The 21,297-nt window shown below is 35.8% G+C and overlaps 1 protein-coding gene across 9 annotated transcripts in view; it reads right to left on the bottom strand.

Moving 5' to 3' along the window:
* Positions 1 to 21,297, bottom strand: part of SUPT20H (SPT20 homolog, SAGA complex component) — a 32,130-nt gene that overhangs the window by 5,678 nt on the left and 5,155 nt on the right. For 4 of the 9 annotated variants that reach the window (XM_065635525.1, XM_065635551.1, XM_065635513.1 and 1 more), the window contains exons 6-20: positions 17,180 to 17,309; positions 16,425 to 16,528; positions 15,788 to 15,904; positions 15,603 to 15,656; positions 14,575 to 14,714; positions 13,178 to 13,334; positions 13,035 to 13,091; positions 11,925 to 11,996; positions 10,819 to 10,976; positions 8,554 to 8,586; positions 6,304 to 6,415; positions 4,168 to 4,276; positions 3,779 to 3,940; positions 1,764 to 2,076; positions 547 to 701 (exon numbers count right to left, since the gene is read on the bottom strand). In XM_065635525.1, the coding sequence (XP_065491597.1) occupies positions 547 to 701; positions 1,764 to 2,076; positions 3,779 to 3,940; positions 4,168 to 4,276; positions 6,304 to 6,415; positions 8,554 to 8,586; positions 10,819 to 10,976; positions 11,925 to 11,996; positions 13,035 to 13,091; positions 13,178 to 13,334; positions 14,575 to 14,714; positions 15,603 to 15,656; positions 15,788 to 15,904; positions 16,425 to 16,528; positions 17,180 to 17,309 (1,873 nt within the window). The remainder of the gene's footprint in view (positions 1 to 546; positions 702 to 1,763; positions 2,077 to 3,778; positions 3,941 to 4,167; positions 4,277 to 6,303; positions 6,416 to 8,553; positions 8,587 to 10,818; positions 10,977 to 11,924; positions 11,997 to 13,034; positions 13,092 to 13,177; positions 13,335 to 14,574; positions 14,715 to 15,602; positions 15,657 to 15,787; positions 15,905 to 16,424; positions 16,529 to 17,179; positions 17,310 to 21,297) is intronic. The other 5 variants (XM_065635543.1, XM_065635568.1, XM_065635533.1 and 2 more) reach the window with 5 other exon arrangements.

Raw genomic sequence — 21,297 nt, 5'->3', positions numbered from 1 at the left:
GGGATGGATATCTTGAAGTCTCTTCCATACTTCTGAATCCATAATCATACATTAGAGTTTTTCATCCTTATTATTTTTTCAGAAAAAATAAACTAAGAATTTAAATGCTGCTTTAATGAATATTGAGGCATACAGATTTAAATAGTCATACTGGAAAGCAATGAGGAACTAATTAATGGTCCTGCTAGAATAAAGCAGTACCGGTGATAGAATAAAATGCCCTCATATTTATAAAGTGAGGCCTCTTTCTAAGCTCAGTTGTGCCTTTTTTCTTGTAGTCATTATCAATGTTGCATTTGAATTTGGACTTTCTCTCAAACTTCCTTTTGAGCATATCACACAACCCAGTCTAGCTCCTCAAAATCGCTTTCAATCAATCACAAACATAGCCTACACTTCCAGTGCAAAAATACGTATGCTGTTCCCCAGCTCCAGCCATCAAATCCACAATCTGTTCACACAATGGCCACTTTCGTCCATTGTTCTCACAGTATGTTTCACTCCGTCCCTACCTGAAGGGTGGCTTTTCAGCTCATTCACACTAACCTGCTTGAGAGGCAGACTGCATTGCAGCAGGCAGCACACCTGGTACCAAACCTCCTGACGGTAAAATGCCACTCAGGTTTATACCTGCAGGGGCTATGGCACCAGTGTTGCACCCCAACATGGGGTTTGAACCGCTCATCAGTGTCTGTGCTCCACTGTAGAAGAGGAAAGACAACACATCAAACCCGAGTGGTACAAGCAAATCTGAGTAAATTTTTGCCCTCTCTCTCATAACAAGTAAACCAATTATTTGCTGTAAATGGGATTATAGATAAAGCATCAAGGCAGCTTAAAAAAAAAAATCATTATGCCTAGGGTATAACAAATACGTAAATTCATACTCTTGGCATGTATTTTTTTTTCTTTGGTATAATCTGTGGAAAAAAAACCCAAGAGGTTCTTTTATTCTATAAATACTGAAAGATGAACAGCCTTCAAAATGATTGTACCATTACAGCAAAAAGTTAAGGAACAGGTTTGTTTCCTTTTTGCCCTATGAAAGACCTCTCTGATTGATCAATAGTGATCAACTCCTGAACACAAGTGTCCAATACTTGCACTGAAGCACACTATGTGTCTTACACTGATCATCTTATGCTGACCACAGAATTTCATTCAGTTTAAAAAGCAGTTCACATTATACCATAAAATCTATTCTTGACAACAGCATTTCTTTTTTTAAACCACAAAATGAGTTTTAAAAATCAAAGAATTTTTAACCTTAATATTTAATTAAATTGTTAGGAAACAGATTTCTCATTTTCTTGTATTTTGCATACAACCTTTCATTCATAGGGACTTCAATATCAAATCTCCATTTTTCATTTAGAGCGGTCTGCATACGATATTCTACCTCCTCTCCAATTAATGAAAGTTTCCAAACTTAAAGGGCAAAACATTAGAAACCACTTAAACTGAGGTTAAGCCTTATGAAATTCAGCTATGTGCATCCAAAAAGCTGAGAGCACAATTTTCTTAATAGACCTCTTCAATATTCTGACAGTAGGTGCCTTGTATTTGAGAAATACAAATAGTTTCTAGTGGCTCTTGGCTTCATAATTACAAAGTGAATGATCTTTTTGTACTGCAGATCCTGAAAAATATCTATCCTAATGGATGCTGGACAGTCCTGTACCATTCCCACCCTCCTCACCCCACCGTCCCAACCACTAACCCGCCCAGGGCAAATTAAGAACCCATCATAACAAACAACTTACCACACAGAGCCCACTACATTGATGAAGTTAAGTCCTGCAGGGTTTGCCATGACCTGGGTGGAGGTTGTTCCTGTAGTAATGGATGTTACCATGGTGGAAAGAGGAATGGTCATTACAGGCAGTGCCTGGCTCAGAGACATCTGCTGCTGAGCAAACGGGGTTAACAAAGTGGGCTGAGGGGTGAAGCCTGAATCTTGGGGAGTAGGGGTGGCAGAAGGGGTAATAGGAGTTGAGCTCTGAGCATCAGGAGGGTGTGGGGTCGATGAAGGGGTGTTGGTTGGAGTAGGAGTAGATGGTTTAGGAGTTCCAGACCCTGCTCATTGAAAAAAATAAAAAGTGCTAGTTTGTTATAAAAGGCCAGTCCTTTTTGTAGAATAAGGTTAACGGAGTCGTATTTAGCACTGACAATTTGTTCCATTTCTTAGACTGCAAGTGTTAATTCCTACACGACATGAGTGTTGCAGCACGCACTCGTTGTTAAGGATGCAGCATAACCACAAAGAAAACCCATTCTCCATGCTTAGCTCCATAAGCCATCCATCGATCTGTATCCTCCATTAAGCCCTTCCATCATTTATCGTATGTTAAGTCATAACTCCCTCAGAAATACTTAAAACAAAATAAAACAATTTCTTAGTGACAATTTTAACCTAATGCTTTTGTCCTAAAATGTTAAACATATAGTCTATAGGCACTGTCTGCACAATAGCATCGTGTTAAAAACATATCATGGAAAACAACAGATTCAACAAAGAACATATACTATTTCAATGATCATGGGGTTGATCTAAATTTCATCAGATAGCTAAACTCTCATTTGCCTAATTTTGATAAAATAAAAATATTTTTTTAGTATTTAAGCTCCTTCTGCTTAAATGTAGCATGTATAGCTGTATTTGTTGTGGATGCAGTAAGCACAGTTTATCAATAGAAAACAAAACAAGAACCCCAAAAAGCTTGAGGTGTCTTTTTGTTCTTTTTTTTTTTTTTTTTTTTGGCTCTCATGTCCTGCAGAAAGAAAGGCAATAAATGAGAATATCCAGCTGCTGTGACCAGAGCCTTATAACTGTGTGTGGCAGATTTACACAACTCATAATGCTAAAAAACCCCCAGGATGAATAGGTTAGAAGATAACTTTTATAAGTTTTCTTTTTTTCTTTGTGCAAAACAAGAAGGCAGAAAAGTTACATCTTTTGAGCTATCCAGATTTAAAATTATTTAATGCAAAAAGTGTGTTATGATACTGTGCAGGACACTGGAATGTGCAGTCTACAATTATTAAAAAACTGAAAAACTGCAGCTATTATTTCTCTTTGTACAAATCTGTTCACGAAATGTCTCAAGACACATACATACATTTAAAAAAAAGTTTATGATCTCTAGCTATTATTACAATGATCCTGTCAGTGTTAATGAAAATATTTAAACTAGGATGTCACTTATTATTGAAATTTACATTTTAACACCTGAGAATATGGTGCTATCATCATCAGCATCACCACCACACTTGCAATCAGCAATGATTTGTAAAACAGTGTAGGAGTGTTTTAAAAAATCATCTTATCGTTTATTGTATCACCACCTTGGGACTGATCAGATTATACACATACATAGAGATACAACTGCACCAGTTCCTATAACATTTAAAAAACCAGAAACTGATCTAACATACTGTTTTTACACTGGATGAAAAAAAAAAAAATCTACACTTTGGAATTTCATCTCATCACATCATCTATCAACCTTTCATAAATGACGAGATCATACTAATTTCATAAAATGTATTAAAACGTATACACAGAGGGTGCATACATATATACAGAAAAAACGAACACAGTTACAATAAACATAAAATACATACAGTGAACAAGAGACCTGCCTAAAGCTGCACAACTTATACAATTTAGGATACACTGTACACTTAAGTTTCATCATTCCACAGGTTAAGAAGTTTATCTCAGGAAGCATTTATGCAAAAGCCTAAGATTTAATGGAGAATTTAGGTCGTGACTCACTTTGTGAAGAGCTCGCAGGAGACATGGCAGCTGGAGAGAGCATGCCAACTTGATTAAGATCCATAGATTGTTTCCGAGAAAGACCAGGAGGCTTAGAAGGAGGAGGAGGAGGAGTTGGGGATTTTAGATGGCCACTTGACTGTTGTGCACTGAAAATATTACCTGAAAAAACAGAATTAAAATACATCATTGTTCTCTGAGTACATGTTAACTCAAATATTTGTTAGGATACAATTTTGTGAACAATAGAATCAGAAATCAACAATATGATGCTCTTTTCACAGAGAAGATTTTTTTTTTTAAATTACATCTTTACTAGAGGGATATCATGTCATTTTACAATAGCCAGAACACATAGAAAGGAGATGCCCAAGTCCATAAATAATTACCTGAAGAGCTACTTCCAGAACTTGAAGGTAATTTGATAGGAGGAGGTCGGTGTTTTACACCTTTCCCCAACACCGAAGACTGAACAGAGCCTGATAAACTGTCTGGCTGCTAGGAGGAAAGAAAAATTAACACTACCACAGCAATAATGTGAGCTTCTGCACATTTGAACAGAAAAGACAACCCAATCAATTTGTACTAGACTTCTCAAAAACATGACAAAATTCCCTTCAAACATTTCAGATTTTTATTTATTTTAAAAACATAGCCTACGGCTGACTCCTTTTAGATAAACTGCTTACCACCAAGAGGCAGCTTGAAAGTGCCAGTAAAATTTAAAGCCAGAAAAAAAAAAAAACCCAAAAAACCAGGAGTTTCACTTTTCTCCACAGTTCTGAAATTCTTCTTTGCAACCTTTCATAAATGCAACAGTGAAAGATGCATTTTAAATAAAAGCACAATTTGGTCTTACTTGAAAAATAACATAATTTCATTCATTCATTCACTATCTGTATACATTTGTAATTTCCAACCAATAAGGATTCAGAGAACAGGATCAGATTTCCTGATTCTGGGAGCAGGAATTTAAATAGTTTCAAGCAAATCCCACTGACCCACTGCATTGACTTCAGTGGGATCAGAACTTCACTAATCTTTTTAGAGGAAAGGTGCTCCCTTTCTCTTTGTTCTTACAGCCTACTTATCAGGTGGTTTGAACATAAATTACCTTCAGCTAATCAAATCTGGAGTTCTCAATCATGTACAACAGATCTTGAATCCATAATTCCAATAGCTGACACCATCAAGAGACTCCACAGTGAAACACATTTACAGTTACAAGTCTATATATTTTTACCTAGAGTTCAAAAACTGCTGAAACTATTGAAACTATAGAAAATGAGGTTCTCAACAAATAAAGTGGAATATTTCAGTGCTGGAGCCTAAACTAGATGTGCATGGGCTAACAAATCAGAACATCCACCATTGTGCAGAATCAATCTTTCTGGATAGCTTAGTTTCCACTCATTCTCAGTAATAAGAGACACTTCTTCCACATGTTTCTAATAGCTCGCTTATAAAAAAGAATTTTTTGAGAATAATTCTGAGGGTTACCTTTCTCTTATACTATTAAAAACTGTTTTGTTCATTCTGAAAATAAAGACTAATGACCTATTCAAAAGAGGACTAGGTCATTAAGTAGAGTAACCCCAGTAACTTTGGTCCAGCTTACACTAGGGTCTCAGACAGCCAGACAAGATGACTTCCAGAAGTATCCTTCCCCCCAGGTTATTCTATGACTTTAAGACATATATATATATATAGTATATACACATATGCATGCATATGTCTATATGTCTACACACACACACAGAAACACTCGTACTCCTTTCTGCAACTGCTGGCCTCTGCATGGTGTTCTTCTGGCAGCCACCAAGAACTACCTCTTTCAGAACAATGTTGTTGCAGCCTAAAATTAGGTATTCAGGGGAAAGATGTAGCAAGGGAAATAGCCTAATGGATACTAAATTCATTTACTAGTTGGAGCCTAAATACAGTTCACCACTAGAGTACAGGAATCTGACCAAGAAAGCCAGAGGCAGCAAGTAAAACACAAGGCATGAGAATTTGGGAATGCAGGAATTACTACAGGATGTGTGCAAACATATGCACTTTAAAGTGTAGGGTGGTTTGTATTTTTTTTTTAAGTTTTAATCTTCAAACTACAGAGAAAATAATCTTAATAATTTCTAAAGATAAAAGAAAACAAGTTCAGCTACTGCACCTGCTTCTGTGTTTGCTGACCTGTAAAATAAAATGCATAGCTGCATTTTACTATACTGCTCTGTGAAAGGTTCATCTGAACCTTCATCTGAGCAAAACCTTGGAGCAAAGCCCCCCAAAACAACAGAACACCAAACAAAACAACATGCCTAAAAGACAACATTTGAACAGGAAAAACAAAAGTGCTTTCCTCTAACTTTTCCAATACACTCACTCTGAATGGTTATGAAAATAAAGCATTTAAAAATTCATGCAGAACGAAAAAAAATTAGGCTTACTTTTAAATAAGGATAGCATAAATTATTCTAATAATTCAATAATCAAGTGAAAACAAATGTATGGCTCGATAAACTCACTTCCATTTCCTTCCCTGGAGAAAGATGACTGACTGATCCACCTGAATTATGAAACATTTTCACAGGACATTTAGCTTCATTTTGTACTAACTCCTGATACTGGTTCACCACTCTGAAACAAACAATGAAGGCATAAAAAGATAAACAACATAGAACTTCTAAAGTATATATATGTATGTAAACACATAATTGTATATGTTACATAGTCATATATTATTTATTTTATACAGAAGTATATATTATGTAAGTATATATGTATATAGAGGTGCACATATATAAAACAAATCTACATCTCTATATATCGCTCTACTTTATGTTCCTGGGCTCTTTTCTTAATTTTATTCCATTTTAAGTTTTCTTTTAATCACTGTATTTTTTTCCTAATGCAACATACAGGGTTTTTTTAAGAAACAAGTTTAAGTAACAGTCTTTTGGAGGAATATGCAAAAGAGTAGACACAACAGTTCCCTTTCCAAAAACAACTGCAGTTCTTTGGGATGTCAGTTAATGGGGATCCCATTCCCTTCACATGGGTCCAGAATATTCTATAAAGCTGTGTCCTTTGCTTATGCTCCCTGTGGAACAGTCAACTCTCCTTTGATTTGAGGTCTATGTCAGATGAGGACTCTGAAAGCAAGGGATGAACTAAGTTGTCCATACTAAAAACGTACATCCAAGAACCATTTATCACATCAGAAGTGATCATTCCTCTTTGAGTAGCAGGACAGCCAGGTTTTACTTTAAGAGACTAATGAGTAGTGATGTATCCAGGAATTCAAAGCACCAATAGCATCAGGCAAACGAGTTGAAAATACTGTTCTACTAAATCAAATACTACATGTCTCCTAATTTGAGAGAACTAAATTGAGGGGATACTGTTTCATAGATGTGAGCAGAATATACAAAGTGACCTTGCAGACTTGAAAAATCAAGCTGAAGACCTGTTGCTGCTTATACTCTGGCAGACTGAACCTCAATGAAAAACTGCTGGACTATTTCCAGTAGCTTGCACCTAAATGCAATGATTGACACTTTATTTTGGTATAGCACTGATTCAGTATGTTGCTATATGACTAATGCAGACAAAAGCAAGGGTTGCAAGATACATGGCAGAGGAAAACGTGCAATGTACTTTTTTCAGGAATTAGATTTCAGATTGCCTTAAAATGACAGTGGAATCAGAGTAATAAAAATGCCACGTAATCAAAAACGTGGTCCTGCCCTCCTTCCTCCTCTCCTGCTTCTTCTTGTCTCAGTTCCTGAAACCCAACTGCTTATTCTGATTGAAAGAATTGTGCAACCCAGTGGTAAACATGACCAGGAAAGCAACCCCAGTTAAAACTGGACCCCTGTATTATGGTTGTTCTAGTTTTCAGCCAGTCAATCCCCCAGTTCAGCTCACAGCACAAACAGCAAATCTCTGTCAGCACAAAGGAGGCAGGAGAAACAGGAATGAAGAGTTTCTTGATCAAAATTATCTATTAAAACAAGGAAGGTTATTGTTGGTTTTTGACCAAATCAAGGATTCGTCTCACTGCCGAGCACGTAAGAAGGGGGTGTGGGAGGGTAAGAGCTGTGGGATGTGCACCACTTCAAGGTCTCCTAGGAAGGCACAAAACCACAACTGGCTTTGACAGAGATTGCTTTGCAAAGGTTCTGTGCTCATTTGCACAAATGTGTCTCTGTAATGTGATGCAAACTAACAAACATTTGAAGACATACTTATTTTGCTGACTCAGTTATCCCAGAATTGCTACTCATAATCATTCTACAACTAATATATACTGGAAAACTATTTTATTGCTTGCTTCTCTAAGAAAGCAGAATCAAGTAATGCACAACACACAAAAATAAGTTGTATACATAGAAGTCCTAGATTATAATTAAAGTTCAAATGAACTATTTCCATGATTGTTTATTTACCATACCAAATGTAATGATAAGGTTCTGAGGGCATGTCATTTTGACCTATGTAATCAAGAATAATGGTGCAAGTAACTGTAACAACATGCTTGAAATTTACGTAACAAGGTGTGTTCACATATTCACTTTCCTCTGTTCTTCCCTGATGGTCAAATATAGAAATTGCACACTACATCCTATTTCTTGTTATGATGATTAATTCTTATTTTCCTCATCTGTTCTGCATCTGTTTCCATAACCACAACGTCAGCAGCCATAATGGTTAAAAGCAACAAAATCCATTATTTGGCATTAAGCCAAATGTTTGTACACAGTATATTAATTTACCTTTCAGCATCAGTCTTCGAACCAATAAGAAACCTGAAACATAAAATGTATAATACATTTTCAGTCATGAGTTGGACTAAAAGAACATGCTTTTATAATCACAGGACTCAAAACAAATGTCAATGCTGCTCTTTTTTTCAGACCTGCTGAAAATACAGGAGATACTGTATCCATTTAATGGACTGGGTATTTTTTAACACTTGAAATACAAACGTGGCTTCATAACTATATGTACAATATACACACATGGCCTATTATGGTCTCCTTTAGGAGTAAATTGGCTACAAAGCAAAAGGCAGAATGTGGAAGTTATGCATTTTATACTTTAAAAAAACTGGAGTGAACAACTGCTATGGTATTGTTACTGCTAAAAGTACAAGGGAAAAGTTATACATAAATCAACATATCAATATGTTCACACTGAAATATACACCTAAGTGTCCTGTTGGTATGTCAAAAATGTCTACCTGTAATATTTCAACAAACATTTAGTTTCCATTGTTTGATTTCACTTGCACAAATTCTGGTTCCTCATGATTTTTCCAAACTCCTAAATAAGCATCTCTCTTCTGCATAATATGTATGGCTTGCAAGCTTATTACTTCAGTCATTTTTTTTAAAACACTACAGATCTCTTCTGTTTATTTATCTCAAAAAAAAAAAAAAGTTTTATTTTACAGCAAAACAACAAAAATGCCTTCTGCACCTTCTGCTTCACATGACATAGTTTTCTAATGAAGAAGTATCCAAATTTTGTTGAACTTCAACTGGTAATGTCTTAAAAATAACGGATGTGAGCCGCGATTACCCAAAAAACACCAGGCATCTGACGCCTATAAATCCTTTTAATTCCCAGCCTTATTACACAACTGTAAGGTAGCACTGCTGCTGTTCCAGGAAGATCAGTACTAAGTATGTGTGCTGGCTGTGGCTGGGATAGAGTCAATTTTCTTCCTAGTAGCTTCTATGGCGCTCTGTTTTGGATTTGCGCTGGAAACAGTGAAACAGTGTTGATACCACAGCGATGTTTTAGTTATCACTGAGCAGCCTTACACAGAGTCAAGACCTTTTCTGCTTCTCACCCCACCAGCGAGTGGGCTGGGGGTGCACAAGAAGCTGTGAGGGGACACAGCTGGGACAGCTGACCCCAACTAACCAAAGAGATATTCCACACCATATGATGTCATGCTCAGTATATAAAGCTGGTGGAAGAAGAAGAAAAGGGGGGACATTTGGAGTGATGGTGTTTGTCTTCCCAAGTAACCATTATGTGTGACGGAGCCTGGCTGTCCTGGAGATGGCTGACCACCTGCCTGTCCGTGGGAAAAAGTGAATTAATCCCTTGTCTTGCTTTGCTTGTTGTGTGTGATTTTTGCTTTAAATACTAAATTGCCTTTGTCTCGACCCCTGAGTTTTCTCACTTTTACTCTTGCAGTTCTTTCCTGCATCCCAATGGGGTGAGTGGGAATGAGTGGGCGGTTACGTGGTGCTTAGTTGCCAACTGGGGTTAAACCACAACAGTGTGGAAACAAACAGTAAACAGCTCAGTCTAGGGATAAAACATCCTGAGTACTAAGATGATTTTAAGATTTTAATAAAAAAATAAGATAGAAATTACATACTAGGCAATAAAAATAACTGTCATCAAAAGAACTCAAGTTAGTTTGCTGAGGCTCACTGCTCCTTGCCTTACTGAAATTTACAGGGTCTATTCTGCTGCACAGGTTACTCCGTACAAAGAATCTGGTACACACCACAAAAAAAGCCAAGAATAGAGGATCTTTGTAGAACTGGGGCTAGCAAGAGAAGATTCAAAACAATTCAAATTGATGAAGCTGCTTAGCAGCTCACGTTTTTCTTAATCATTTATTTAGCCTAAATTTCTTTGCATAAGGCTAGACATAACGAATTCTCACGTTTTCATAGCATCAGGCAAATTTTCACAATAAAAACTGAGTGAGATTGAAAAACAATGCTAATGATGTCTCACAATGTCTCCACAATCTGAGCTGTTGGTCTTTTTTTGAGAGGTGTGGGTTTTTTTTTTATCTTTAATGTAAAAGAACAGGCAGATTTAACACAAAAGTACATTTAAGATACTAGGGTTGCTTTTTTTTTTTTAGGTTCATTAGCTGAATTTTTCAAACAAGGCTCTTAAATCAGATCTCTAGCTCTAGAGTGTTTTTATGACTGAAAATGATATGAAATGTTTGTCTTCCTTCATCTATCAGATCATAGCATAGATTAAAAGAATATGTAACTTACTGTGATGGAGTTAATAGGTTGTCATTTTCCTCATCACCTTTGAGTGTCTGAATTTTACCATAGTACAAGGGATTACCAAGTGACTGAAAAATGGTCAGTTTTGTTTTTTGAAGCTGGTTACCAACTTCGCATTCGAACACATAATCATCTTTTATTTCCTAGAAAAACAGAAAAAATAACCAAATAAGTCTTATGCAAGTGATAAAAGAAACATCTAGTAAAATATGCCCGTTCCATACAATATAGTAAGAAACTTTATAAGAAGGGGTGCATTATCTAAAACAGAAGTTATTTGAGAAGAAGTTACCTAAAGGGATGAGAGGAAAAAAGAATTTGTCCTTTCTTCTTAAAAATACAAAAATATTGCAAACGCTAAACAATCATGTTAGATATGGAAAGGCAGACTGGGTAAATGTATATAGAAAGTTTTATATAAATGATGACAAGGCAAAAAAAATGTTCCAAGTAAAATGTTGGAGATAAAGATTAAGTCCTACAGGAAATTATTCGTCTTTGATAATAAGAAACTATGAGGACGTAATGATAGATGCTCTTAATAAAGATTAATTCTTTGTAATTTCAGAGGCAAGATGTTATGAATTGATTTATGGCTAATTATATTAAATTACTACTTCTTATCAAATCACGTAATTTATGCCAAAGATCTTAAGGTTCAACATTTCACAAAGAGTTTTTTCTAAGAGGTACTTAATATTACTTAAGCTCTTTCCAATTTTAACATTTTAACAGCAGCTCTTTTCCATCAATCTTTGAGTATGTGAGTGAAGAAGGCAATTTGCTTAGCAGATTACTGCTCTCTGTAACTTCTTATGCTTTCTTTACAGCAACAGCAGATGTTACTTGGGAGATTAAAGTTGCTTTTCCTTGTATTTCTGGAAAACCTTAAGAAATTACAAGACTGATCACATGTATGCTGCACTGTATGAAATTACAAGTGTCTGTGGTAATCCTTCTGTGTCTATGTAACACATGGAAGATTAATTAAATTGGGGGAGGGAAGACTATTCGCACAATACTTGGATTTTGAAATAAGAGGCATTTTAACTAGAGGCAGAGAAGTTTGGCCAAAGGTCTAAACTACTTACATGTGCTGGCCAGACAGTTGGTTGCGAGTCATCAGGCTTGATAGACTTTTCCACTTTGGCATATTTTTCCACCTTAAAGAAAATGGAGATATCAGAAAAGAATGAACAATAGTCATATTGGGCCAGAGGCAAAGTCAATCTAGCAGAGTTTCTTGTTTTTAACAGTGACTAACATGATAATCTTTAAAAGTGAGTGCAAGAAACAGACAGGGATAGCTTGATACTTTGTACAGCGTCCCCACTTTGTGTTCAGAAAAAGTGAACTGGAGAACTCTTCAGAACTTTGTATTTATTCTGTTACACCATATTTGCTATATTAAACTTTAAAAAAGTGTGGAACATGGCCTAAGACTACAGATTGAAATCACTGCCTACAATGTGGAATGGTTAAGAAATTTCACAATACCAGCGGCTCCTAAAGACTCTGATTAGGTCAGGTATAACACTGTTGAAGTGCAAAGGGAGAGAAGGCTTGTACAAACTTAGAGCATCATTTCACATGTAATGCACACTCTTGCCAGCCCTACTAAGTCCAAAGCTACAGTCTTGTCTAGTCTACTGAGTCCTTTCTGTATCCTAGCAGTATGTGTTTTGGCAGTGCCAGAAACCAAGAATGTGAATGTCACTGAGAGAAGAATGCACATGGAGTGATCAAAAGAATTCCCAGCTAGAGTTCTTGTATATTAAAAAATGGAACTATGGGATGTGTTATACCCCATAGTATCATAACATGTCATAAAAAAGGAATTCCCACCAAGTTAGAAGTGATTCAGTTTTAAATAATTTCCTTACCTCATTTCTTTTTCTATTTTGCATATTATCAGACAACTTCAAATAGACATGTGCTCATTGAACCCACAGACAAACAATACTAAAGGTGTGTTTGCACAGTTTATCTCATTAAAACAATGATGTTACAAGTGCAACATATTCCAATGCGGTTTAGCTTGTGTTTATTCCTTACAGTACAAAAAAACCTTTTAAACGTTACAGTCACCCCCATTTCTTAAAGCTCATTCTTTGATAGTCGATACTCTTTAGTCACTTCTCCATACAATACAATGTTTGATACAATTGATGACAATTGTTAATGGTAACAACTGGACTTACATCCACTTCAGCAGGTGCAGTCAAGTAGCAAGGGTTCTGCTTCCACATATCTACGCACTGGAAGATGAAAAAAGAATATTAATCTGTTTAATGCTTTAAATAAATAGTTAGAAGTATACCCACCTATGCCTCAGAACACTTACATTTCCAGCTTTAGAAATTTTGAGGTCATACTGCTGGGCTCCTTTCCTCTCCTTTCTTTTCTGTAAGTAGTCAAGTAGTCTGAGCTGAGGTGGAGTTGAATAGTGAGTAACTTCCTGCTGTCTGTTCAGAGACGATCTTGAGTACCTTTTAAAGCACCTACAGTAAAATGACAGATAAGCTTGCAAAAATATCAAAATGAAATTCACCATCACCTGTGTACAAACACAAAAATATGCAGGGAAATGCTACTTATATTGAGATTAACACACAGGTTTTGAAATACTAATTAAAAATTGCTATTCATATAGCACTCTTAATTTCATATTTTTTTTAAAATACCAGTATTTTGTTAATGTGTTTCAGCACTAAGAATGGGCTTATTTTTGAAATGTGTAGTTGAAGCACATTGTCAAAATCAGTAACTAACTGAAAAGTTGCCAAGCTTAAAATATTTGTATATTATCCTAGATTTCAGTTCTGTCAAAAGACCTGTGTGCTGCATATGCAACTATAAAGTTACAAACACAGTAACTATCCTCCAGTCTTTGTCTCCTGCCAAACCCATCGGTACATTAATACTGTTCTGGAGATGCATTTAACAACTTCACCTATATTTCCAGTGGAAGGTTTGCTGACCACCAGGCTCTAATTTTAAGGACAACTCGATCAATTTCACTATTTATCCTTGTTTAGACATTACCAGGGATTGTACATTGGCATAGTATTTCAATGCAAATCTAGTTTTAAATATTTCAGTAATTCTGACAGGTCATTGGTACATTTAAATTCTATAAAGTGAATGCAACAATTTTAGTAGAACAAATGTGGAAAAAAGAGAATAACCATGCACGAAAGTGAAATAATTTCAGTGTTTTGTTTATAGTGCATCCCACATTACTTCGAAGTTTTCTAAGACTCTAATATGCCTATACTTCTCTTTAGCCTAAATGTCAAGCATATAAATATTTCTCTTGATTTCCTCATTCAGGGTTAAACTTGTACATAGTTTTTAACAAATCGGAGACAAATATGCAAGATACCCATTTATATACTTTGCATTACTGACCTGCCATCTGACTCAGCTTACAGCTGAAGTAGGCAAAAAAGGACAAAATCAAAACTGCAGTAACATGTTAATTATATACACATTTTTGACATACAAAAGCAAGCATATTACAGTATCTACTACTAATGGAAATACAGTACAATATTGAGCACTTGAAAATAAGATATAATTTCCTGACTGTTTCTCATATTCGTAATATTTAAGTAGATATTACTTTGAGCACTGCATATGACAAACAAAATCTTCACATAAAGCATTGCTTATATTTTTCTTTGAAACACTTAGTAACGTTTCAAAGAAAGTCTCATGACGCGTCACACTGAAAACTACCGTTTCATGGGGCGAGTATTCATCTTCTGCTTGTTGTACAGGAGTCTGTTTGTAGTACAGGTCACTGCTATTGAAGGATCCAGACACAAAGGCTCTGCTGTGGCCAAAATAAGTTGGCTTTCAAGTAGGAGTTTGTCCTCCTGCAACATACACAGCTATTAATAAATGTCAAAATATGAAGACCTTTACACTATATACCTACATATACGTGCACATTATCTTAAAAAAATAACTATGTGTGGATAGTCAACAAAAGGAAATATTCAACAGCTAACACTAACAATTATTATGGGTTACAGAGCTTTGGGTGGGGTTTCCAACAGGAAAATAAATCCTTCTGAAAAGTACAGGGCATGATTTGTTTGTTTTTATATTTTCTTTGTTTTAAACACAGTACTAGTGGCAATGAAATACATTTTCTGTCAGCGATTTATACTGATGGACTGGCAATCAGTGCCATACAGATGGATCTACCTGGGACTTTATATTACAATTTGAAATGGTTTTGAGCATGACTGTGGCTCTGAAATACAAATGAGCACATTGAGTACACCACACTAGTCAGTATTTAACTAACTATAACTGTACAACTGTAGTTACTTAGGATTCTCTTTACTGTGACAGTATCAACAGCAAAATTATGCTAGAAAAGCAATTGTGTCATTAGACTTCAACTGCTCTTCTGGGGATGTATGTTGAAGATGAATGATGTAAGATCAACTAGTTAGAGTAACTCCAATACTTTCAGTCTGCATTACCAAAAACTAAGGTCTGATTCTACAAAACTTTTAGTAAATCCTATCATTTTTTAATGGCATGTTGTGGGAAGACGCTATTAACAAGTTAATTTGGTAGCTCCCTGGAGCATGTCCCATCCAGCGCTATGCACACTACTGATAGTTTGAATTAATCAAAAACATAATCAGTTTTATCAGATTTTATTAAACAAATAAAGACATAAATACTCTATGTTTTTTATTGTGTATTTACCCCATCACTGTAAAGTTTTAAACTAACTGCTAACCCACCTGTGTCCATTTGTGGTTGTCACTTGTTATAGAATGCACATCACAAATTAAAGTCTGAGGAAGAAGACATAACGGTAATCACCTTTCAGGTAAATAATAAGATTTCTTAACATACATTCAGTAACAGCTCATATCCAGTCTAGGAACTACCGTAACAGTGAGAGATGACTTAAAACACTTCTTACCTGCATTGTAGGACGCAAAAGAATGTGCTTGCTTTGGTACGTTGGAGATTTCATGTTACCAGACTGCCTATAGTCACGTATTTCTGCTATGACACATCCACAATGAAAAATATTAACCTAGTTGAAACAAACAAACAAAGCACTCAACTTGTAAATAAACAAATATTTACCCATCTGCCTCAGTCCCTGCCTCCAAAGTTTGTTATACATCATATAATATTTGCCGATACTATGAATAAAACTGATCACTAATTTTGACAAACTCTTTACTAGACATACGTAAAATACAAGCTTCAAATGCAATGTTCCTATATGTCAGCAACGTAGTTTTAAGAAATTCCCATGTCAAATATTTCATAATGACAGAGCACAAAGGATATTTTGCTACAGCACAGAGTTGAAGTTGTTTGACAGCCTTAACCATAGCAATCTCTCTTTCATCCTCCATCCATTTCTCCCCATTATTTTTTTTCATATATATCAATAAAGTATTTATTTGTGCCATTAAATACCACAGTTCCAGATGCACAAATGTTTTACATCTTGTGGTTGGAATCACCTACATGAAGCATTCAAAAAAATCAAGGTCTATCTGGGTACAAAATGTAAGTTCTTTTCAAAAACAAAGCTTCCAAACCTGAGATTTTTCTAAAAGATCAACCAAAATAGGTGGTAGCTCCTCTGCATCCAAATATTCAAGCAGCTCTCCTTCCTCATAAGGCAGTCGAATGGTCTCAGAATCTGAATTTAAACAAAACATATTGCATTTCTTTTGCCTTTCAACTTCAAACTTTTACAATGTGAAATCTAAAACAAGGTTGCCACAGGAAAAAGCAGGGCTGGCAGAAACCTATCCAAACATGCAATGTTTTTGCATAGTATTAATTTTGTACATCCTTTTCTGTTTCCAGAGCTTGATTTTGCTGTTATTGTGCCAAAAGGCAACATGCCTTTATAGTTCAGTGGGATTAAATTTTTGCACCCTGCTCATATACTGTATGCTCTTATTACATGTCACAGTACCAGTGACATGAAGATTCAACTTGACTTGAACACAGATGCCTTTGGTCAGACCTAGATTTAGGAAGCAGTGAAAGAAACAATCTGACAGAAGGAGCCTGAAGCAAGAGAAGCTCAGATAAGCAACTCGGGAATCTAAAGGGAAATAAAAGAACGGCAGGTTATCACAAAGACTTATATCTACTGATTTATCCTGCAGCATCTGAGCACTTCACAGCTTTATGCAAATTTTCAGTTCAGGTACAGTTGAAGGGGTTTTTTTTCTCTGCACAAAGGCTTAAGTTAGAAGTGAAACAGTTAATTTAAACAACATATTCTAACTATTTATAGAGCATTCTGAGTATTTTAAAAAATAAATAGCAAAAATATTACCTGAACCATTTTTTCCCCTGAGCATAAGTGAATAACCCTCGTTTCCAGGGTAGAGGTTCACTACCAGACATGACAATGTCTCCTGCATAACCAGCTTCTCAAGTAAATTCACATTTCGCCTCAGCTTCTGCTTTAAAAGTAAACATTGCTTATGAACATAATACTATCAAGTAATCGGTAGCAATAAAAACAATTGCTAGAATACAATTTAGACTATTGTTGAAGTATATAGCTGAACAAGCTCAGTTAAATTTAGTTGGACTGCATTCAGAGTATATTCATTACGCATTATACATACTTATATACACAGATTTAAAAAGCCCCCACTCATTTAAATTAAAAAAAAAAATCGAATTATAAATAAATAGGTAACACAGTTAATCAGAATGACTTTATGCTAAAATGTTGTAAATCTACAGTGCACTATCAGTATAATTTCTATAAGCATCATTTATACACTATACATTGCTAACAACAACAAAACATTTAGTACTTTCAAATATTCCTAACAGAAGCAGATGTTTCTTTCCAGGATTAAAATATTGAATTACAGCATTTGGAAGCTTTCTTAATTGCATTGCCTTATATGTATTTGCTGAAATTGTTTTTTGTTTTGTTTTCTGTTTTGGTGGGGGTTTGTTTGGTTTTGTTGTTGTTTGGTTGGTTTTGTCTTTTTCGTGTTTCATTTTTTGGGGGTTAGGAGGTTGAAGGGGGAAAATAGGTAAAGGAAAGAGGAGAGGACAATAACACAGGCCTAAGAATATTTTTGACACTGCATTCATATAACCTGAACTTATGACATATTCTAAGTATATTTTAAAATAGAAAGCTGCTCTAAGACATTGCAGGAAATTAGCATTTTAAGTGCAAACATTTCAATAAGCAGGTAAGGCTACATTTCACTAAGCATGAACATTTTTTATGACTACAAAATACATGTTTCTCTTTTGAGTTGGTTATTAAGAGATAGTAGCTCAGAGCTGATATTAAGCATTAGCTCAGGTCTTGTCTGGAGAGATTTTAAAGACCAAGGAGCAGCCCGAGGTGTATGACATTTCTTAAGCATTCAATGCAATATATTGCAAGAGTTCAGATATCAAGCAACCAGGCCAGTTTTCCTGCTCCATTACACCAGCTAAAACTCCCAAAACTCTCTGACTTCACCCACAGAATAGCGGGACTCCTCCCTCCTGAACATGCACCGAAGTGACCGCCTGATGGCTGAGAAGCAGCACAGAGACAGCACAGGTGCTTCCTTTTGCTTCCAGCAACTTTTGATGACTGCCACTGAGTAAATACAGAGTATTCCTGCTGAACAAGACCAAAGTAGTGATTTTATTCTATGTTTGATATTCCTCCGTCCTTGGCTATGAGTGAAATGTTAATTTTAATGCCCACTGTATCTCTGTGAAACGGAAATCTAAAACAACCATCTCAGGTTTTTCCTTTTACTTTGGACACATTTCATTAATCTCAGCACCACTTTATGAATGCATAGAAGATGCACCTTGGAAAGGTACAATTTTGTCTCACCTTCACAGCATTGTTAACTATTTGAAAATTAACTTCATGAACAATGCTAAGCATTGTTCTTTCAGGAAGCAGAAAAAGCAAAGTGGAGCTTTGTATATATGTTGAGTGAAAAATAAAGCCCAACTCCACAAAACAAGCTGAAGTAGTATCATTTTTTGGTTACAAAATACAAGGAATAAACTGAAGCCTAAGGATGTTGCTGAACCAAAATCAGATCCTGAGAGACGACTGCAACTCATAACTAAGTGTACTTGTACTAGGAGGTAACTGGCTGTGTCAGTCTTAAGAGACTGGTATTAATACAGCTCATGAAGACAAGGGCCACACAGCCTCTGTGGTGTAGGCAAGAAAACATTTGTTTTATAGGTAACACCTAAGGTAAGTTTTTGCAGATCAAACTTCAGGAATACTGTGCTCTGAACAAAGTCTGCTTGTTTCACCCTAATGAGGTTAGCTTTAGTTTAAAGTGTACTCTTACAGTCAATTGTTTCCTCACCTCACCCATGCAAATTAGTTATAATATCTTCAAGAATAGAAGGATGCATGCAAGACCACGTTTTATACAATTTGCAAATGCATCCAACCCTGTATATCATTCATCACCATTAGAGATTAATCAAGGACAAAAAACGCCACCAAAACAAAAAAAAAACCCACTGTTATCTGACACCATTTGCTTTATTCATGTATTGTAACTACTTATTCCCCACAGCTACCAGTGTATCTCCTAGAAGCACTTCTACAGCAAAGTAGCAGATACACGCTTTACTATTTTTGTACTAGTCCAACACGGAACTCAAGTGACTTTCATTAACAGTGTTCAGAAACTTTCATTACTCTGAGATGTTTTCATGCTTTCTCACTGATGCTACCATGTGCAGCTGTCAGAAGGCACCAATTAAGAATAGGCAACTGATGAGTGATTTTTTTTTTTTTTTTTTTTTTAGTGGAGCTCCTCAGATTTACCTGCCTAGCACAGACCCTTCCAGCCCACAGGTCTGGTTCCACATTCATGTTTAAGACTGCTTCCAAAATTATTTTATTTTTATTTATTTCAACTTTTAGGTACAGGAATGCTGCACATGAGAGCACAAACGAAACAAATTGCTCTAGATAATCACCTCAACGTAGATAGTTCCCTCTCTAGTGTGCATATGCACAAATAGAAGAGATGCCAAGAAGTAATGAAGCTGGATAGACTGGACTAACAGGATGAGTAATTAATTAGTCCTTTGTGAATTATTGTGGAAAATCTGGTCTTCCCTATGGACACCAAGAACAAGGATATAAGTGACCAAGTAAACTTCACGGTAGAAAATAGGAACATGGGATAGATGCAGTATTACAAGAGCTAAGATAAAGGGAGAAAGTTAAGACTGAAAAATAATATTCAGTGTCAAATTAAAAATTGCTTCTGAGTGGACAATATAATTACAACTTGCACCATCAAAATGGTACAATACTGGAATAGAAAGTTGACAGTTGTGTGCACTAAAACCTTCGAGCTACATCCAAGTCATTGGCCAAACTCTAGGCAGAACACTATTTCCTTTTCAGTTTTATTGTGCAAATTAAGAGATGAATAAGCAGTTCTATGCCTATGGATGAAGTTTCACAATGGCATTATCTTCTAATCTTTGCACCTCAGTCATTGAGCTTCTCATTTTCAGTAACTACAATCAGTACCATAACACCAAGATAACTATTAACTACTCACATCTTAATTCAGTGAATAAGGGCTCTAAACAGAAATTTTTCTATCATAATAAGCTTCCAATTCTTCAATAAAGAACAATTTAAATTTTTATTCAAATCTAGATCAGCAATAATCCACTTCATTTTCTGTGATATTGTAACTCTCTTCACTACTTTAATTTTATTATATTTGGGTAGGTTTGCTGAGTGCCTTCTAGGTCGGCAACAACTATCGGATTGAAATGCTACTTTTTTTTTCCAGATTTCAGTATAACAAGCCTGATCTTCTGCCTGCTGCTGAAATATCTTGTTACTCATTCACTATTGATGTTTTAATCTTTTCAAGTCTATAATTTGCTTAACACCTTATGTTTGTGACTAAAATCAGCATCATATGCTAAATAAAACCAACTACATCAGAATCACCAAAAAGAATTACAGGTGCTCAGTAACTATTATCTCATTCCACTTGTCGTCTCATAGGGTTTTCCTCCCTTGGGAAGCAGCAATAAAGCAGATTACACACTTGTCCTTCACATTAAATTTGATACGGTTTAGCAAAGTAGCTTGTGCCTTTTACACCTTAGATTTATTGTTGCTAAGCAAGCCTGTTTGAGCTGCTTTGTTAATGTTATGAAAAAATGTCACAGAATACCTTAGCAGTTCGTCAGTTATTCAAGAAACAAATCTGAATTTACAACAAGGCATAGATTCGAAAAAAATTTCCACATTTTTTCCATGGCAGTCATGCTACACAACTGATTCTGAAACAGCAATGCACGTGGCATTGACGCTGGTCCTGAAATTGACCACAACCGACTGCAGTGACGCAGGATTAACTCAGAATGAACAGGTCACTCAAGTCAGTCTAGGTCTTACTATTCATATTA

This window comes from Caloenas nicobarica, chromosome 1 (genome assembly GCF_036013445.1).
Source record: "Caloenas nicobarica isolate bCalNic1 chromosome 1, bCalNic1.hap1, whole genome shotgun sequence".
Lineage (NCBI taxonomy): Eukaryota > Metazoa > Chordata > Aves > Columbiformes > Columbidae > Caloenas > Caloenas nicobarica.
Note: the sequence above shows the minus strand (reverse complement) of the source record. Positions and strands in the feature narration are given on the sequence as shown.